We start from the raw sequence: 20,914 nt of genomic DNA on the forward strand, positions 1-20,914 counted from the left end.
TTTTTTAATGTTGTTTTCAAGTATAAAGCAACTTAATTCATGGATGTGAAGGCTTTCTCTAGAAGGAGGGAGTTAAACTTCAAATTCTCTTTCACTTTAGAAAGCATAATTCATTAAAAAAGTAAAGTTAGGCACCTATTTATTCATTTGCTTTTTTCAATAGCTTAATTTACTGCAAACTTACTATGCACAAATAGGTATTAGGCAGCAACAGCATCACCAGAGAACTTGTTAGAAATGTAAAATCTTGGTCCTTACCCTAGGATTTGATTTTTTTAAATAGTTTTATTGATATATGGGTCACATATCATACACTTCCAAAATTTAGTCATATTAAAAAGAGTTTTATAATCATCACACAATCAGTTCCAGAACATTTTCTTCCGTGTTGTATTCAATAGTAGCTCCCCCTTTCCCTTCAACTTCCCTCTTTCCCTGTGCCCCCAATAAACCCCTAATCCAGTTAATCTCCCCATAGCTTCACCCATCCTGGACTTCACATGATGGAAAACATAGCCTCCCAAAAAAGAAAAGAAAAAGACCAACAATAATAACAAAATAAAGCCAAAGAGAAAAGCCCCAATTGAGATACAAGGCAGGAAGTATTTAAAACGAAAACAAATTTAAAATGAGTCAAAGGGGAGCTCAAATGATCAGGTTATCATATTTTAACCTAATTACATAGGATTTGAAATTTTACATGAACTTTTTAAAACCCCCTCACATGATGGACTACTAAATGAATGAGCAAATCTGTCTTGGAGAAAATACAACCAGAATTCTCCTCAGTAAGGAGGATCTTAAATATTTTGGACATATTATCAGTACAGACCAGTCCCTGGAGAAGGTCATCATGCTGGTAAAGGAGAGGGTCATGAAAAAAAGGAATGCCCTTCACAGTGCAGAACCAGGTAGTGTTTCTTTCGGAGTCATGATGAGTTGGAACCAACTTGAAGGTATCATAAACAACATCGAGGATTACTGAATCAGAAAGGCCTAGATGACACCCAGCAATCTGTTTTCATAAGCCTCCTAGATAATGCTTTTATGCTCTTAAGTTTTAGAACAAGTGGTATTTCTGTTATTCTTGGCCAAATAGCCCTGTAGTGGATTAATTTAATAAGATTAAGCAAACTCTGTCATATCCACACTAAGAAAAAGAGAACAGGGTATAGAAAAGAAATTAATAAAAATCTAGTAACTATTGATATTGACTTTGGAAAGCATTTTGAGTTATAGATACACCACATACCCTTTCTGGGTTGACTTCAATATCAGCAACCTGTAATCTTCTTTTTGTTTTTGTTGTTCACATATCATACAATTCAATGCTTTAATCACATTAAAGATTAATATGCTGTGTTTACTTACCTTATTAAGTTAACTTATTAACTTAAATAAATTAAGTTAACTTTAATTAACTTCTTAAATATTAATAAGTTGTGTGTTCATCACTGTAATCAATTTTAGAACATTTTATTCTTTCTTGTAGTCATTATTATTAGGCCTCTTTGGGTTTCTTCTAATAGTGCTCTATAGTTTTCTCTATACAGGTCTTTTGTTTCATTAGTTAACTTTATTCCTAAGTATTGCATCTTTTATATGACTATTGTAAATGCTATTATTTTCTTGATGTCATTTTCAGAGCTATAGGAATCCAATTGATATGTTTGTCAATCTTGTATCCTGCTACTTCACCAAATTTCGCAATTGCCTCCAACATTTTTTGTTGCATCTTTGGAGTTTTCTATATATAAAATCATATCATCTTGCAGCCCAAAATCTCGGTGGTAAAGAAGATAATGAAAATTAAGCAAATAACAGTTCATCTACTTGGTAGATCTGTCACTTACCCATAGAAAAGTTTTGAGGTGCTTTTTGTCTTTTACATAGCAATTGTTGGTAGTTTATGCATTTGGCTCAAATTAAAATATAAGCAGTTATTTTTTCATAAAATATATCTATTTCCTATTTATAATTTTATAAAGTATCATATAACCACCTTGTGCAATATATTTAACTTTCAATTCAGCATATTTTTTCTAGGTCTATCTTATAGATTGTATTAACAGCTTGTATCAGTAATTCACTAATTATATTGCTGAATAATTATGTATGCCATTCATGTATTATCTCTTTATTACTTTATACGCATTTGAGTTGTTTTTTTTAATTATTATTAATATACTGTTATGAACTTTCTTGTGCATGTTATTTCTCTTGGAAATTGTTGGATCATATGTTAACTAGGTTTCTTAGGATTCTGAGGAAATGTCAAGGTGTTTTCCAAAATGGCTACCCTACCCCATTTAACATTTCCCCTAGCAATACGTGAGAGCTTGTTGCTCCATAAACCTACCAATACTTATTATTGTATAACATTTTTATTATAACCATCCTATAGCGTGTAAAGTAGTAGTTAATTGTGTTATTGATTAACAATTCCCTGAAGATTAATGATGATAAGCACTTTTTTCATGATCTTAATGGCTATATATATCTTCTTTGGAGAAATATCTATTCAAATCCTTTGCCCATTTTTTAATTGGATTGTCTTTTTATTGTTTAGTTGTAAGAATTCGCTACAGTCTAAATTCAAGTCCCCTATCAGATATATGATTGACAAATATTTTCTCCCATTATGTAGGTTGTCTTTTCACTTTCTTGATAGTGTCCATTGATTCATAAAAGTTTTTAATTGTGAAAAAAAGTTTTTAATTGTGAAGTCCACTTTATCTATTTTTTCTCTTTTGTTGCTTCTGCTGTTAGTGTCGTATCTAAGAATTCATTGCCAAATCCAAGGTTATAAAGGCTTATACTTGTTTTCTTCTAAGAATTTTATAGTTTTAGCTATTATATTTAGTACTCTGATCCATTCTCATTAATTTTTGAATATAAGAAGAGCTCCAAATTACATCTTTTGCATATAAATATTCAGTTACTGTGCTAATCTAGGTAGACCAGAGAAACAAATTCATAGACACTCATATGCTTTATATACAAGAACAATTGAATATTGAGAAAACATCCCAGCCCGGTCCAGATCAAGTCCATAAGTCCAATATTATCCCATATGTCCAATACCAGTCTATAAGTTCCTCTTCAGACTCACGCAACACATGCAATGACGCCGAATGCAGGAAGATCACAGGCCAGTGGGTGGGAAGTCTTGTGGCATTGTAAGCCTCTCAGAGCTGGCAGGGGTCTCCACGTGGCCCCCCAGCTCCCAGGGTTTTGGCTGCATCAGGGTAGCTTCATATGGCTTCTCATCAGAAATGTCTTGCAGGGAGTGAGCCTGCATCCTGCCTTCAACAAGCTATTTATCTCCTTAGAGTCTCCAAATGAAGTCATCCAGCTATGACCTGATTAACAGGCTAAACTCCACCCCTTCTCTCTTAAGCCTCAAATTGACAACAGATTATGTAATTACCACAGTTACCCAACACCATTTGTTGTAAAGATTAGTCCCCTCCCCATTTCATTGTCTTGGCATCCTTGTCAAAAATTAAGTGACCAAAAGTGTTTAAGGGTTTATTTTTAAACTTTCAGTTCTATTTTATTGATTTATATATCTATCCTTATGCCCATGTGGCAGACTAATTCTAACAGATTTTTAGTGAGTTTCTAAACCAGAAAGTATCTATTCTCCAACTTTTTTTTTTACTAACAATTTTTATTGTAAATTTGGTGGAGGTTGACATTTCAGATAATCCACTTTTATTCAATAGTTTAAACCAGCAATCAAACTCCTCGATAGTTTACCCTTCACCCACTCTGATCTCTCTTCTCCCTCTTGTAGACTACTATCTTCCATTTCACTCAAGTTAACCCATCATCAGTCTAGTCCATTCCTTTATTTTTCCACCCTTACTCTCCTCTGTTTGGCAGTCTCCAAAGTCTGTTCCCTTTGGTGTCATAGTCTTTATCCTGTTGTTGTTTCATATCACAATTATCCTTTTGTGATGGTCTACTTTCACTCAACACAAGGTTCTCCAAGTCCATTCATGCAATGAGGTTTTTCCTGGTTTTGTCATTGTTTTCTAGTGATATATAGTATTCATTGCATGTGTGTACCAGAGTTTATTTACACATTCTTCTACTGATCGGCATTTAAGTAGTTTCCAATTTCATGCTATTGTAAACAGTGCTGCATGAAAGTGGGTCCACATATGTCTGTTCCTATTATGACTCATTTCTCTTTTTTCCATTTTATTGAGAGCTCTTACAGATATTATAACAATCCATAGTTCAATTAGTTCAAGCATGATTGTACAATTGTTGCCACCATCATTTTCTAAAGATTTTATTTCTTATTTCATTCTTTGGTATCAGCTCCCCTTTATCCCTGCACTTCCCCACCTTATCCCCCAAGAATCTTTGCTATTATAGTAAACATTTTTGTTATTCCTCTTTTCCTCCCCTGTATCTTACACCATCCAAAGTATCCATTCACCTGCCATTCTGTTATTCGTTTTCCTCAAGTGGGGTTATATAGTCATCATTGCTATCAGTTCCTCCTCCCCTCCCCCTTTCTGTATCCTCAAGGAATCATTTCTCCCGTTACAATTCCTAAAGGGTTTATCTATCTTGGATTTCATACATTGAACGATCTTAATTATACACATGAACATATGCAGGTCTAACAGGATTAATGAGGTAAAACTAAAACCATAATAATAGGGGGAGGAAATATTAAAGAACTAGAGGATAGTTATATGTTTCACCAGTGCTATACTGCACCTTGTATATATCATCCTTTCCATGTGGCCCTTCTGAGAGGGATGGTCCAGTTATCTTACAGGTGGTTTGGGGGTCTCTACTTTGTCTATGTTCCTTCACATCAATTTGGTTGCTTGTTTTTGAACTACTGACACCTATTCCCATCAGCACCTCATGATCACACATGTGCTTCTTCTTTGTGGACTTTGTTGCTTCCCTACTAGATGGCCACTTGGTTAATTTCAAGTCTTCAAGACCCCAAACACTAAATCTTTTAAAAGCCAGGCACCATCAGCTTTCTTCACTACACTTCCTTATGCACTCCTTTTGTCTTCAGTGATTGCATTGAGAAGGTATCATACATTGCCACATTATTAGAACAAATCATTCTTGTACTGAAGTAAGATTAAAGTAGAGACCCAAAATAACTTAATTCTTTGGGATATATTCCAAGAAGAGGGATTATTGGATCATATGGAGTTTCTATTGCCAGTTGTTTGAGGCCGTGCTGTACATACTTACACAGTAGTTGTACTTACAATCCCACCAGCAGTGTATAAAAGTTCCAATCTCTCCTGTACCTCTCCAACTTTTGTTATTTGCTGGTTTTGGGGTGTTTTTAATGTGATTTTCATTGTTGGTGAAAAGGGGTATCTCATCATTTTGATTTGCATGTCTGGATGGATAGTATTTCTCTATATTTCTTGGCCATTTCTATGTCATCTTTGGTAAACTGTTCAAGTCTTTTGCTCACTTTTTAATTGAGCTATTCATATTTTTCTTATTGAGGTGTTGCAGTTTTCTATAGATTTCAGAAATTAGTCCTGTGTCAATTGTGTCATTGTCAAAATTTTCTTCTCATTTTTGGGGTTATTTTTTCCCACTTTTTTGATGAAGTCTTTTGATGCATTTAAGTATCTTATTTTTGTTAAGTCCCAAAGTATTGGGACTTTTGCTAGCACCATTTGTTGAAGAGACTTTATACATACCATTTAAAGTTTGGGGCCCTTTTTTGAAAATCGGTTGTCTAAAAGTGGATGAATTTATTTCTGGGTTTTCTATTCTGTTCCATTGTTCATGTACCCTTCATTTTACCAGTACCAGGATATTTTAATCACTGTGGCTGTGTAATAATTTTTGAGGTCAGAAAGTGAGTAGTATCCTAATTTGTTCTTTTTCTAAAGTTCTTTGCTCATGCTGCATCTCTTCCCTCCCCATATGAAATTGGTAATTATTTTTCCATTTCTTTAAGGAATGAAGTTGGAATTTGGATTGGAATTGCATTATATTTGTAGAGTAGAACTGCCCCATAGGGTTTCTGAGGCTGTAATCTTCATGAAAGCAGATGGTCACATCTTTTTCCTACAGAGCAACTTCTGGGTTTGGCCTGCTGACCTTTCTTTAGCCACTGCATCACCAGGACTTTTAAAACCAAAACCAAACCCACTAACGTAGAGTTGCTTCCAACTTAAAGTGACCCTGAGTAGGGTTTTCAAGACTAAATCTTTATGGAAACAAACAGCATAGCTTTCTCCCAGGGAGTGGCTTGCGGTTTTTAACCAATGACCTTGCTGTCTGTAGTTCAATGCCTAAGCCACAATTCCACCAAATTAGGCATTCCAGCTTATACCTGATCTTAGTAGAAAAGCTTTCCATCTTTTACCTTCACCAGTTTCAAGAAGTTCTCTTCTTTCCTAGTTGGTTGAGTGTTTTTATCATGAAGGGATATTTAATTTTGTAAAATACATTGACTACAACTATTAGGACGATGATACAATTTTAGTTCTTTATTCCATTGATCTGGTACATTGAATTGATTGTTTAGGGGATGTTAAAACAGCTTTATATTACTGGAATTAGGTCTACCTGACTATTGCATACAACCCTTTTCATGTATTGCATGTTAGATTTGCTGGTATTTTATTGAACCTTTTTACATTTACATTCATAATTTAATTGCTCTGTGGTTTCATTCCCCCACCAATAGTTTTATTGAGATGTAATTCACATATCACTGTTGTTTTCTTTAACTGTGCTTTCTCTGATTTTAGTATCAGTATGATCCTGGCCTTATATAATGAATTTTTGGAAGATTCTTGGAATTGTTGGTAGAAATTACCAATAAAGTCATCGTTGCTTAGGCTTATCTCTGTGAAATGGTTTTAAATTATTAGTTTATTTTTAAATTTGTTAGAGGTATGTTCAGATTTCTGTTTCTCTTGAGTCAATTTCAATAGTTAATGGAATCTAGACGGTTGTCCTGTTTCATCTGTGCTATGTATGCAATTTGTCAACATGCACTGTGCTTACTAGTTCTTTATAATCATTTTTATTTCTTTAAGGTCAGAAATAATGTCCCCTATTTCATTCCTAATTTCATATAATACCTCATAATTTTTTGTTGTTGATATGATAACTTTAGGTAATATATTGTAGGAACTCTGGATACTGTTTTGTGGCTTGTTGTTCTTCTTTCTTTGTTTAGTAAATTAGTTAGACTATTTCAATGAAGTCTGTTTTCCCTACAATGTACAGCCTCTGATGTCATTCTTCATCCGGTGCAACTTTCTGTGTGTCCAACATCATTCTGGGATAACAATGATTTTAGCAAGCTCTTTTTTATTATATCTTTTTCTCATATTTCTGTTAAGCGGATGCCCTCTGTTATTATTACACCCAGTACTTAACCTGCAGTAATTCCTACCTTTTTTCTATTTTTTTGTTTTTTACAATTTCCTGAGTATATAATTTTCCCAATGGTCTAATCCAATTACATTTGGTATCCTTTTCAAGGATAATCTCTGAGGTTTGTTCTGTCTCCAGGTGGACTCATCTTAGCTATGTTTCCCTGATTCTTTCTGTTAAACACCTACCTGGCCTAAAGTTTAGCTTGTTGCTTTTCGGACACTACCAGCTTCTATTTTTCATTGTTCTTGAGAGTGCCCTTAGGCTTGGCTAAACTTCCCAGTATTCTGTCCCAAATAAAGTAATTTCTTAATACTGTATCAGAAAATTTCTTTATATCTAAGCCTTCAATATTATTTTTTTTCCAGGCAAAATCCTGATACATTTTTTTAATCAATTTATTGGGGCTCATACAATTCATCACAATACATAGATCAAGTGTGTAAAACACATCTATACATTTGTTGCCCTCATTATTCCCAAAATCCGCTTGCCTCTTGGGTTCCCGGAATCTGCTAATTTTCCTTTTTTTTTTCCCCTCCCCTTCCCTTCCTCCTCCCCTTTCCCCCATGCACCCTTAATAATTTATAAATTATTATTGTATCTTGTATTACACTGTCCGGCGTCTCCCTTCACCCACCCCTCTGCTGCCCGTCCCCCAGAGAGGAGGTTATATGTGGCTCCCTGTGATCCATTCCCCCTTACTACATCCCCTTTCCCTCCTGGTATCGCCACTGTCACCCCTAGTCCTGAGAGGTTCTTCTGTCCTAGATTCCCTGCGTTTCCAATTCCCATCTGTACCGCTGTGCATCATCTGGTCTAACCAGGTCTGCAAGGCAAAATTGGGGTCCTGGTAGTTGGGGGGAGGAAGCCTTCAATATTATTAAATATGAAGTAGCTCCTATAATCCATGGACAAGGAGCATTAAAAGATAATGGAATTTTTCCATGAATTTTTGAAGCCCCCTCATATACTATTTTATTAGTTGCTTTATCATAATTTACTTACACATCTATCCCTTTACATTTGGATAGTTGGATTATGTCTAAATGTTCTATTATTATAATACTTTTAAATGAACATTTTCAAGATAGGTATATTTTTTTCTTCCTTTGAGGAGCCCTGCTGGCATACTTGTTAGGCTTCTAACCAAAAGGTCCGTAGGAAATTAGTTGGACTTTTTCAATGAAGTCTATTTCAATGAAGCCACCAGACACTCCTCAGGAGAAAGATGGGCCTTTCCACTCCCATCTCAGAAACTCACAAAGGCAGTTCTATCTTGTCTTAAAGGCTCTCTATGAGTCAGAACCAACTCAATGGCAGTGAGCTTGGTTTGCATTATTTTCAACAGGTTAATTCAAAAGAGTGGAATTTTTGTGTCAACCTTCATAGCAAAGGTATTTTTCATGATTCTTCTTATGTATCACCATATTTTTTCCTAGAGAGATTGTACCAGTTTCTATTGCAGCTAACCCACTCCACTCATTTCCGTCAAGTCAATTCTGACTCAGAGAGACTCCATGTAGGCTTCCCAAGGCTGTAGATCTTTATGGGGGCAGATAGCTTCCTCTTTCTCCCGCAGATTAGCTGGTGGGTTTGAACCACAGACCTTGCAATTAGCTCTCCAACACTTGCTTAACAGTGCTGCCAGGACTACTGATATTACTGCTAGTTACTTATAAATTTGTTATCATGATAGTAACCTATTTACATAATATATGGTTTATAATTCTGCAGAGGTCTAACTAAATCTGTTTAGTGTTTGCTGTACTATGTTACTTTATCAAGTACTTTTCATCTTTATTTTTCTCCCTTCTTTCTTCAAGTCACCTGGAACCTCTATGATTCTAAGTAGTGGGTCTTTTCCGAGCATATATGATCAACAGACATCTGTAGATAATCGTCAAGGTCAGTGGCAACGCCGAAGAAGGTTGGATGGAGCACTGAACAGAGTCCCTGTAGGATTTTATCAAAAAGTGTGGAAAGTTTTACAGAAGGTAAGCCTAGTACATTGTGGATGCTTCTTTATTTCTTCCCACAACTCCTCAATCTGCTTGGCTGAGACACAACATGTTAGCAATCATATAAGAGAACAAAACTAATAAAACATAAAAACAAAACAGTGGGTTGGTTTCGGTGACATTGTTTATAATTTGGCTTATCTCCATTATTGTTGCTATAGTATTTTTTATAAATTCGATTTTTAAAATAGTCACTTTTCTGATGCTGGACACAATTGAGCTGATATATTCCAGTTTGAAGTTTGATGCTACATTTGCTACTGATCAAATGAATTTTTACCAATGAACTTTTTAGAAACAAATATCACAAGTGGGGAGTTGGTGTAAGGAGCTCTTGTCAATATATTTTCTTGGATGCAGCTGCTAAATAATTGCAATGCCATAATGATGCTAATAGTTCAAAACTGTTTATTTGATCAATTTTTACACTTTTCTTGTAAAAGTTTATTTTAGCAAAGACATATGAAGGCACTTTACATCAGTATGATAATGACAGATTTATAGGACATAGAAGATTTATAAGGTCTTTTTTTAATGTCTCTTACTTACACTTTTTGCTTCACTGCCCTGATTTCTACCAAAACTTAAAAGCCATTAGTTTTGTGGGATTTTTTTTCCTCATCATGCCAGTATTCTTCCAGAGATTACTTGCGTGTGATATTAATGATACTGTTTGATAATGTCCACATTCTGTTGGGTCGTCTTTCTTGGGAATGGGCACACATACGGGTCTATTCCAGTCAACTGGCTGTCTTCACATTTTCTTGGCATAGACAAGTATCTCCAGTGCTACATAGACTCTTGAAACATTTCAATTGGTATTCTGACAATTTCTGGAGTCCCGCTTTTCACTAATGTTTCCAGTGCAGCTGGGACTTCTTCCTTCAATTCCATCGGTTCTTGATTAGACGCTACCTCTTAAAGTGGTTGAATATCAACCAATATTGCCCATAGAATCCTTCAATATTTCAATTTCAGGATTGAATGTTTTCTACAATTCTGTCTGCTTGAGAAATGATGAGTGATGTTCATTTGGTTTTTTAACTTGAGATCTTTGCAGGTTTCATTTTAATATTTTACTTAGTCTTCTCAAGCTGTACTTTGAAATTTTCTGTTCAGTTCTTTTACTTCATCATTAGTTGCTTTAACTGTTCTACTTTCAAGAGCAAGTTCCTGTCTATTTCATAACCATTTACTTTCAGGTATGAAGTTCTTATTGTCATCACACAACTCATCTGCTTATTGTTCATTAGTGTTGATTGCACCAAACATATTCTTGAAATGGTCTCTAAATTTAGATGAGCTTTTCTCAGTCCTATTTGGGCTCTATTGGGCTTGTTTTTATTTTCTCCAGCTTTAACCTGAACTTGTGTATGAGCAATTGATACTCTGTCCTACAGTCAGTCACTGGCCTTGTTTTGTTGATGATACTGAGCTTCTCTATAATCAGCTCTCACTTATACAGACCATCTGAATCCTCTGTACTCCAGCTGGCCATCCGTATGATCCATGTGTACAGTAGCCACTGATGTTGTTGAAAAATGGGGATAAGGAATGCTTTAAAGTCAGAAAAGATATATGTCAGATTTGTTTCTAGTTAGTATACATGTCCAATCTGTATGCTGAGAAAATCACCTGAGAAGCTAGATTATATGAAGAAAAACATGGCATCAGGATTGGAAGAAGCTAATTAACAACCTGCAATTTGCAAATGACAGAACCTTGTTTACTAAAAGACAAGAGAACTTGAAGCACTTACTTATGAAGATCAAAGATTCAATATGGGTTATAACTCAACATAAAGAAAAAAATAATCCTCAGAACTGGATCAATAAATAGTATCATGATAAACTGAGAAAAAATTGAACTTCTCAAGCATTTCATATTACTTGGATCCACTATCAATGTGCATGGAAGCAGCGATCAAAAAATCAAATAACATATTGCATTGGACAAATATTAAAGAACAAAATGTCACTTTTAAGACTGTGTTAGTTACATAATTTTATGTCAACTTGATAAATAAATATAGGGGTGGAGTCTAGCCTGTCAATCAGGTCACAGCTTGATGATGCCTCCTTGTGAGCGTGACCTTCTTGGTGAGAATTCTGGGAACTTCCTTTCTCTCTCTTTCCCTGGAGGTGGGCCACACTATCTCTGCTTCACAGTCCTGTTGAGGAGCCACATTGAGAAAGCTGGAGGAGCCACATGGAGACCCATGTCTGTGCTGAGATGCTTCCACCACCACCAAATGAGGTCATCAAACTGCTACCTGAGATGCTTCCACCACCACCAAATGAGGTCATCAAACTGCTACCTGATTGACAGGCTAAACCCCACCCCTTCACCCAAAAGTCTCAAATTGACAACGGATTATGTAACTACCACATAGAGGAACAAAATAATAAAGATTAACTTTCTAAATTGTTTCTGAGGTCTAATTAGGCCTAAAAGCACTGAGATTTCCACCCCTATCTCTGTAAATACAGAGAAGTCTTTCATTATTAGTAAACAGGGCACTGTTAATCCATGAAGTGAAGTGGCAAAACTAATACCTAAGCTAGCACCACCATTACATAAAGTGCTGATAAGAAGTGAGGCTCTGGATGATTGCATATTTGATATCTTTGTATAATTCTGTCAAGATAAGAAGCATAAGAGAGCTGATTGTCAGGTACTTATTACAATAGAAAAACTGGTAAAGGAAAAGATGAACTCAGAGGTTTGAAAACCTGGTTCAAAAGTTGAATAAATGACCTCAAACCTTCTATTTGTACCATGAAAGAAAGCTTTATCTGTTCTAGTAACTGAACTGACATCATTGAAAACTACAATGAGTCGCTGAATCACCAACTTAATTCTCAACCTAGAAAGGCATCTGACACTAAAGGGAGAGCATTGATTGGAAAGATATGAGACCCGAAAACTTGGATTAGATATTGGACTATCTAATCCAATAATCCAGGAGATGGAGCTACTGAACCACGAGATTCCATTGAGCCATTCTAGACACTAGCACCAATTCACCTATTTGAAAAGATTAATCAACTTAAGTAAAACCATTATCCCTGCCACATATACTTGAGGATAATAGCCCAGTTATGCATGTTGTTGTAAATAGGGCTGTATCTGGAACTTTGCCTAAGGCAGATGCTTTACAAAATAATGCTTCTTCAGGTTCCCAGGAAACACCCTTCCCAATCATTATTGCCTCTAGACCTTTACTAGACTTAAGACCCAGGGAGTCCTCAAAGGTGAAATCTAGATGGTGATCCAGGAAGAAGTGCATTATAACTAAAGAACTGCTACAGGGTTCCAATGTTTATGGACAGAAACCTGGGGAATATGTGTGGGAATGGTTATTAAGGGGCTGGAGTAATGATATAAGGATCAGTCTGAGTTAGCCCACTAAGTATAGTACCAGAGGTTTGGGGAGGATGTTAGTTTATCTGGTTGGTTTGCCAATACTTGGTTTGGTTGGTTGGGAGATGGCCTATGCTAAGTCAATTGAAGTACCAGAACTACTTTGGTATACTATAGAAGAAGGCATCCAAAGGCTTAGGGAAATCAGCTTGTTAGAGTAGATTTATCAGATAAACTCAAAGACCCACAAATGGAAGGACAGAGGACATACATGCACCTTTACCAAAACCGTAAGAAACAAATTTGTGAAGGGAGCCACAGCATCTCTAAAAACTTCTATGATTGCTATTTTATGTCAACCAGGCATGACAGTGGAAACAACCCTAAGTGAATGAAGACACTTGCCTTCAAGGGGGCTAATTGGGCCCCATGGGGGTAGGAGCAACGTTTTGGCACTCAATTGAAAGAGACAGGGTGGGCATGGTTACCATAATGGACAGCAGGGTCAAAGTAGTCATCTGAATAGCCTGCCTGGTATGAATGTATGGTGTTGCCTAGTTAGGCAGACTGTCCCTAGGAGTGAAATGAGAAGCCTACTTGAACTTATACAAGCAGAACACTTCTAGATCAGAGGAATAATAGTCTCACTTAAATTGCCAGAACAGAGAGTCATGATCCTTAAATCAGTTCTCAGACTCGAGCCAATTTATAGACCTACAGCCCTGTGAATGAAAGGGTGGCCAAGTCCTTTTGAGGAAGGACCCCACTATACCACCAAAGATTTACACTGTTAATCCCCAACGTGATCTGCGGCCTTTCACATAGGTGGCTATTCACTGGGAGAAAGGAAATAATCAGACTTTTCAGGAATTACTGGACACTAACTCTGAATGGACAGTAATCCCAGGAAACCCAAAAAGTTTGGAAGACCCAACAATCAACATGGGAGCATATAGAGGTCAAGATAAGCTAAGGAATATTAGCTCAGGTACTTCTTACAGTGGGTCCACGGGGTCCCCAAACTCATCCTATAGTAATTTCTCGGTTCCAGAATGGATTGTTGGAATAGACATATTTGGCAACTGCCAAAACCCCAATATTGGATCCCTGAAATGTGGAATAAAGGCTTTTATGGTAGGAAAAGCCAAATGGACACCATTAGAACTGCCTTTGTCTAGGAAGATAGTAAACCAAAAGCAATACTGCATTCCTGGAGGGATTGGAGAGATCAGTGTCACCATCAAGGACTTGAAGGATACAGGGGTGGTGATTCCCACCACATCCCGATTTACCTCACCTATTTGTTCCTGGTGGTGTAATGGTTACGTGTTGCTCTGCTAACTGCAAGGTCAGCAGTTCAAAACCACCGGCCATTCTGTGGGATGAAAATGAGCTTTCAATTCCTGTAAAGAATTACAGTGGGTTACAGAGTGAGGAGACTGCGTCTGCCTCCAGCTCTCACAGCCATTGCAGTGCATTAAAGCGCCATAGAGACAGCGCCCAGCCGGGCAGAGCTGGGCAGCCTTGGGCGACTCTGCTTCCCTAAGGAAATAAAACATAACTCAACATGGGCAAAGAGAGTCACAATGTCATTTTGTGTGCAAACTTCTGGGAGGAGCACAAGAAGTCGCATCTGGGTTTCTGTCAGTTTCTCGGACTTTTCTAAGAAGTCCTCAAAGAGGTGGAAGACGATGTCTGCTGAAGAGAAGGGGAATTTGAAGACATGGCTAAGGCGGAAAAGGTCCGTTATAAAAGAGAAATGAAAACCTATATCCATCCAAAGGGGGAGAGAAAAACTTCCTTGGTTTCTTCTGAGTATCACCCCCAAATCAAAGACAAGCATACCTGGGAGAGATGTGGAATCATACCGCGACTGGTGACAAGCGGCCTTATGAGAAGAAGGCCACCAAGCAGAAGGGAAAACATGAAAAGGATATTGCCGCGCACAGGGCTAAAGGGAAGCCTTATGCCGCCAAAAAGGGAGTTGTCCAAGCTGAGAAAAGCAAGAAAAGGGAGGAAGAGGAGGACAAAGAAGATGAGGAAGACAAAGAGGAAGAAGAGGAGGTAGAAGACAAAGGGGGATGATAATAAATAAGTTGGTTCATGCACAGTTTTTCCCCCTTGTCTATAAATCATTTAAACACCACCACCCCCATACATAACTCACTCCTTTTAAAGAAAAAAAAATGAAATGTTAAAAAAAAGATTTACATTGGAAACTCACACGCGCAGTTGTACCCTATCATACAACGTCCCTATGAGTCAGCATTGACTCTCTGGCAATGAGTTTGGTTTGGGTTTATTTGGCCTGTGCAAAAATCAGACAGAACTTGGTGAATGGCAGTGGAGACCCCTTCCTGGTACCTGGTATGCAGTTATTGATCTGGCCACTGCCTTCTCAATCCTGCTTTCAAAGAACCACCAGAAGCAGTTTGCCTTCAGCTGGCAATACACTTTTACAAATCTCCCTCGTGGTTATGTCAAGTCTCCAGGACTATGCCATAATTTAGTCCACAGGGACTTTGATTGCCTTTCCATTCCACAAAATGTCACATTGGTCCATTATACTGATGACATCATGGTGACTGGACCTAGTAAGGAAGAAGTAGTATCAATGACTTTAGACTTATTGTTAAAACATCTGCATGTTAGAGGGTGAGAAATAAACCCTACAAAAATTCAGGCACCTTTAATCTCAGTCAAATTTCTAGGGGTCTAGTGGAGAGACTTGCTAAAGTGAAAGAGAACTTATTTCAACTGGCGCCTCCCATAATTAAAAAGGAGGCATGGGGCATCTTTGGATAAGTAGGCAGCATGTTCTTCATTTGGGTATGCTACTCTACCTGTAGAGCAAGTGGTTTGAAAAGCTGCCAACTTTGAATAGAGCCCCGAACCAGATTAGGCTCTGCAAGTGGTCAGGCTGCTGTGCCATTTTGGATTCCTCATGCCTCTGGATCAATAGGCAACGTGGTTGTATTAAAAGTGATTGATCCTGATTACCAAGGGGAAATTGGACTAGTGTTGAATAATGGAAGTAAAGAAGACCATATCTGGAATCTAGGAGATTCTTTGGGTTGTCTCTTAGTATGACCATGTCCTGTGATTAAACTACAACATTCCAATTCTGACACGGTTACTAATAGTCCAGACTCTTCAAGAATGAAAGTATGGGTCACCCCACCAAGCAAAGAACCACAACAAGCCGAGGTATTCTCTGAAAGCAAAGGAACTATGGGATGTGTAGCAGAAGAAGGTAGTTCTAAATACCAGCTACAGTGATGTGGCAAACTGCAAAAACAAGGATTATAGTTGTTATGAGTAATTCCTATTTGTATATGTGTACCAATATTTTTTCTTTTAAAAAATAATTTTATTGCGATATACTTCATATATCATACAATTTAATCATTCAATCATATTAAGAAGACTGGTATAATCATCACCACAAACAATTTCAGAGTATTTTCTTCTCATACTCAGTGTTGCTAGCTCCCTATTTCCCCCCAGCCTCCCCTGCCATGCCCCCATTCAGTTGCCATTCTATAGATCTACCTACCCTGTATTTTATATACAGAAAACCATACAAAATACAAAACAAACATAAACCAAAAATAACAATGACTAGACAAAACCTAGAAAAATATCAAAGAAAAAGCAGAAAATATTAAAAACTGAAACAACTTTAAAATGGATCCAAAGGGAGAACAAATGATAGGGTAACCTAACTACATCTGCCATAATCAAGTTCACAATGCCCTCTGTATAATAGCAAGTCTATGCATATCCCTGGACTACAGTCAGAGGGGATTCACTAGAGATTTAATCCATGTGTTGACTCTGCAAATGGATTTTGGGCCTCCACCATCATTCATAGCCTTCTGCAAACAGGATGTTCATAATTTAAGCTTTGATTCCAATCCTTCCTTCATAGTTGTATTTCATTATTTACAATCCTTGGATCACTCAAGCTGGTTTTCTTCTTCCATGTGGACTTAGTTGATGCCTCACTAGCTGGATACTTGTTTTAAGACAAGCCTTTACGACCCCAAATGCTGTTCTTTCTGATAGCCAGATATCATCTTTTTTTTTCCACCACAGGTTGCTATTACACCCATATTTTCAGTGATTTCTTCATGAGGGCTGGCATCAGCAGGGCCATGTCATAAGAACTAATTGTTCTTAGATTGGTTCTAGAATTAAGGATGAGACCAAATTTCATTCATATGCCTATGGTATATATATGTGTGTGTATGTATATATATGGTTCACTTTAGAGACATCATTATCATTTTATGATAGAGAGAATTATAAATCATCTTCTTGGGGCATAAGATAATTCTACTGATGGTGTTATTAATTTAACCAATGATATAGAATTTAAAACACTGTTGAGAAAAGGAAATTATACAAGTATAGGCTGGCATCAGACTGAAATACATGAATTGCTGACTTATATAGGTTCAACTCTTAAGTGACTGGACACCATTTACACAAAAAATGGGGTTGGTGATTAGGGCAAAATTTTAATAGCACTCATTCACAAAGGCAGAACAATGCCTGTGAAATTAATACATGTCATAAGAAAGCAAGAAAAGCATTAAAATAGCAAATTTATTGGAATCCTGGGCCATCATTCATTGGGTACTCTCAAAGCCAGGGATCTGAACTAAAGTCCAAGGGCTTTCAATTCTATAACCTTTAGATAGCTGTCACCTGCTTCTTCTCACACTAGGATGTTTCAGCCTTACTTCCAAGGGAGCTTGTCTATTTCATAAATGTGCAATAAATGAGTTTGAAGTAAAGCCCAATTTACATAGGAGAGTTTCCACATTAAATCCTTGTATGGCCTATGAAGGGTGCTGTTTACCTTGAAAGGCTAGTCTAAAGTCCCAGTAGTCTATATTACATTACCAGTGTCATCAAGGGCTAGAAATAAACTAGGCCCAAATTGTCCAATTAGAAATATAGTACCAAGCATATTCTCCCATTGGGTTCTATGTAAGTATTGTTAAGTTTATTTTCCCCGAAGAGAGTTTGCTTCTCCTGGTTTACTCACTAATAGTATTATAATTGCCTTCTTTGCGACCTACACACCTCCTTCTCCCAATCTTGACTTGAATTTCCAGGATGGTTTGCTTATCCCTCTTGTAGGTGTGTCTGTTTATGCAGAGTCGCCCTAGCATAATGTTGTACAGCAACGACAGAATGGGCTTCTTCCCCTCACCCCATCTTGAAAAATTGACCGCTGCTGAGGTGAGATATCCTCTTTCTCTGGCAAGTGGTTTATAAGATATACCTATAAAAGGGGTAATATATGGCTCATGGATGCTAGGCAGGCTCTCTACCTTGTTGCTTAGGAACTTGGTTTATCCTTATAGTAGTGGACTCGTATAATATTTATCCTTTTGTGATGGACTCACTTCATTCAGCATAATGATTTCTCGGTCCATCCATGTCATTAGGTGTTTCATGATTTCATCACTTATTTTCCAGGGATGCACAGTATTCCATTGTGTAAAGGGTTTCTTTATCTATTCTTCTACTGATGGGCATTTGAGATGTTTCTAGCTTCTTGCTATTATGAACTGTGCTGCAGCAATCATGGGAGAGAATATGTCTGTATTTTGTCTCATTTCTTTTTTTTAATCATTTTATTGGGGACTCTACAGCTCTTATCACAATCCACATATACATCCATTGTGTCAAGAACATTTGTACATATATTGCCATCATCATTTTCAAAACATTTTCTTTCTGCTTGAGCCCTTGATATCAGCTCCTCATTTTTAACCCTCCCTCCTCCAACTCCCTCTCATGAACCCTTGATGAAATTATAAATTATAAAAAAAATTATAAATTTTTTTTCATGTCTTACACTGACCTATGTCTCCCATTACCCACTTTTCTGTTGTCCATCCCCCTGGGAGGGGGTCATATGTAGGGATTGATATTTTCCAGGGACTTCATTGCTTTGCTCCCCTTGCTGCTCTGTTGCATGCCCTTAGAGTTTTACTCTGGTGGGGTGAGGTCAGATGGGACATAATTCTCATACTGTGTCTCCAGTGTTGTCCCCCATAGCGCTATGGATCAGTGAGGGGTGTTGTGTATTGTGGTGGGGCCAGCCCTATGGTTCATTCTGTGCATTGGCTGCTTGATCAGGAATATCATCCTCGGGGCTTGGTGGGCATGTCTCTTATTTCTTTGGTGTATATGCCCAGCAAAAGTTATTGGATTGTATGATATTTCCATTCCCAATTTTTTAGGTGTCACTGTATCAGTTTCCACAATGGGTGTACATATTTACAAGCCCATCAGTAGTGTATAAGAGTTCCAATCTTTCTGCACCCTCTACAGCATTTGTTGTTCTCTGTTTTGTGTTGCTTTTTGATTGGGCTATCATTGTGGGTGTAAGGTGTTATCTCATCATTGTTTAGCTCTGGATGGTTAGTGATCATGAGCATTTCCTCATATGATTGTTAGCTATTCGAGTATCATTCTTTGTGAATTGTCTGTTCATGTACTTTACCCACTTTTTAATTAGTTATTTGTTTTATTCTTATTGAGGTTTGCCAGAATTCTACAGAATTTAGCAATTAGTCTCTTGTCCATTGTGCCATTGCTAAAGATTTTTTCCAGGCCATAGGCTCTCGTTTTACTCTTTTGATGAAGTCTTTTGATGTGCATACATGTTTTATTTTAAATAGGTCCCAGTCATTATTTGTCTTCTACTGTGTGCTTCCTTTATTATATTTGGTAGTCTATGTACACTCTGCAATAGGACCCTTAAGCTTGTCCCAATTTTCTTATTGATGATCCTTACAACTCTGGGGTTTACATTTAGGTCTCTAATCCATCTTTTGTTTATTTTTGTGCATGGGGTGAGGTATGGGTCTCCCATTTCATTCTTCTACAGATGGAGATCCAATTTTCCTAGCACCATTTGTTGAAGAGTGTGGAGTTAATGCATTTTGGGTTGTACGCATATTAGCTGTATCATTTTAGCCACCAGTACAATTTTATAATCATCTTTGTTTAGAGATTATGTATGGTTAAAGAGTTATGTACAGGTGTTTAGTTGACTAGGGTGGTCTGTGATGGTTAGAGTCTATATCAACTAGACATTTCTGGGTAGAGTCTGGTAAACCTCCTTGAAAATATAGTCTTTTGTATAAGAAAAAGATCCTAAGGAGTGCCAAATTCTATTTGGCCCTTTGCCTTCTGCTGGGGCTGGATTCTGCATATGGTCCATTGATCTATTATGTTGCCTCACACAGTGGATTCATTCCAATGACCTCAAATTCATTTGCCTTTGTATCCACAAGTCTGTGCCCCACCCCCACCCCCTGCTTTTTCATCTGCTTCCTGTTAGTCAGCTTTCACAGCTACATTAGTCAGAAGAAACTTAACTTGAATCGAACTGGACTTACCTACTTCTATAACTGTGTAAGCTGTTTCTTGATATCAATCTCTTTCTGTCTACAAACACTTACAAATGGCACTGGTTTTGCTTCCTAGAGAACCCAACCCAACAAACCTAACATAACCCTGAGAGAGATGGACTCACACTCTGACTAAACAGTTGGCTCCAACTTAACTATTGTGAGGATGGTTCAGGACCAGGCAGTGTTTCATTCTGTTGTTCATAGTTTATATGACTCATAATGGACTCAAGGACACTTAACAACAGTTCTACCTCAAATATTATATAAGGTAGTGAGACTAAAATGCTGATAAGGCACTGTTGTTTTCCTTAAGGGGTTTAGCCTATAGTTGTTTTTTAATCAGCTATAATAAGAGGCAAATATGTGTCATAATAAAGATACTGGACATTTAAAAAAAACAACTCAATTCTATCAAGTCGTTTCTGACCCATAGCGCAAGAGTATATTCAAACCCAACTGGGAAAATTGTGGATTTTGTAGATGAATCAAAATCTGGAAAAACAAATATTTTTTTAATGTTTAATAATTTATTAGAATCCCTTTCATTCTAGAATTTTTAAAAATCATTTTATTAGGGGCTCATACAACTCTTATCACAATCCACACATACATCAATTGTGTAAAGCGCATTTGTACATTCATTGCCCTCATCGTTCTCAAAACATTTCCTCTCCACTTAAGCCC

General features: G+C 37.2%; 1 protein-coding gene and 1 pseudogene across 1 annotated transcript in view; both read left to right on the forward strand.

Annotated features, from left to right (window-relative positions):
* PHKA1 (phosphorylase kinase regulatory subunit alpha 1) overlaps positions 1 to 20,914 on the forward strand; it is a 245,264-nt gene that overhangs the window by 210,203 nt on the left and 14,147 nt on the right. Inside the window, exon 28 of the mRNA XM_045290221.1 lies at positions 9,231 to 9,401. Within this exon, the coding sequence (XP_045146156.1) occupies positions 9,231 to 9,401 (171 nt within the window). The remainder of the gene's footprint in view (positions 1 to 9,230; positions 9,402 to 20,914) is intronic.
* On the forward strand, positions 14,375 to 14,873 carry LOC115869666 (annotated as a pseudogene).

Source organism: Echinops telfairi, unplaced genomic scaffold, assembly GCF_000313985.2.
Source record: "Echinops telfairi isolate 266 unplaced genomic scaffold, ASM31398v2 ScPeMD7_34;HRSCAF=130, whole genome shotgun sequence".
Classification (NCBI taxonomy): Eukaryota; Metazoa; Chordata; class Mammalia; order Afrosoricida; family Tenrecidae; genus Echinops; species Echinops telfairi.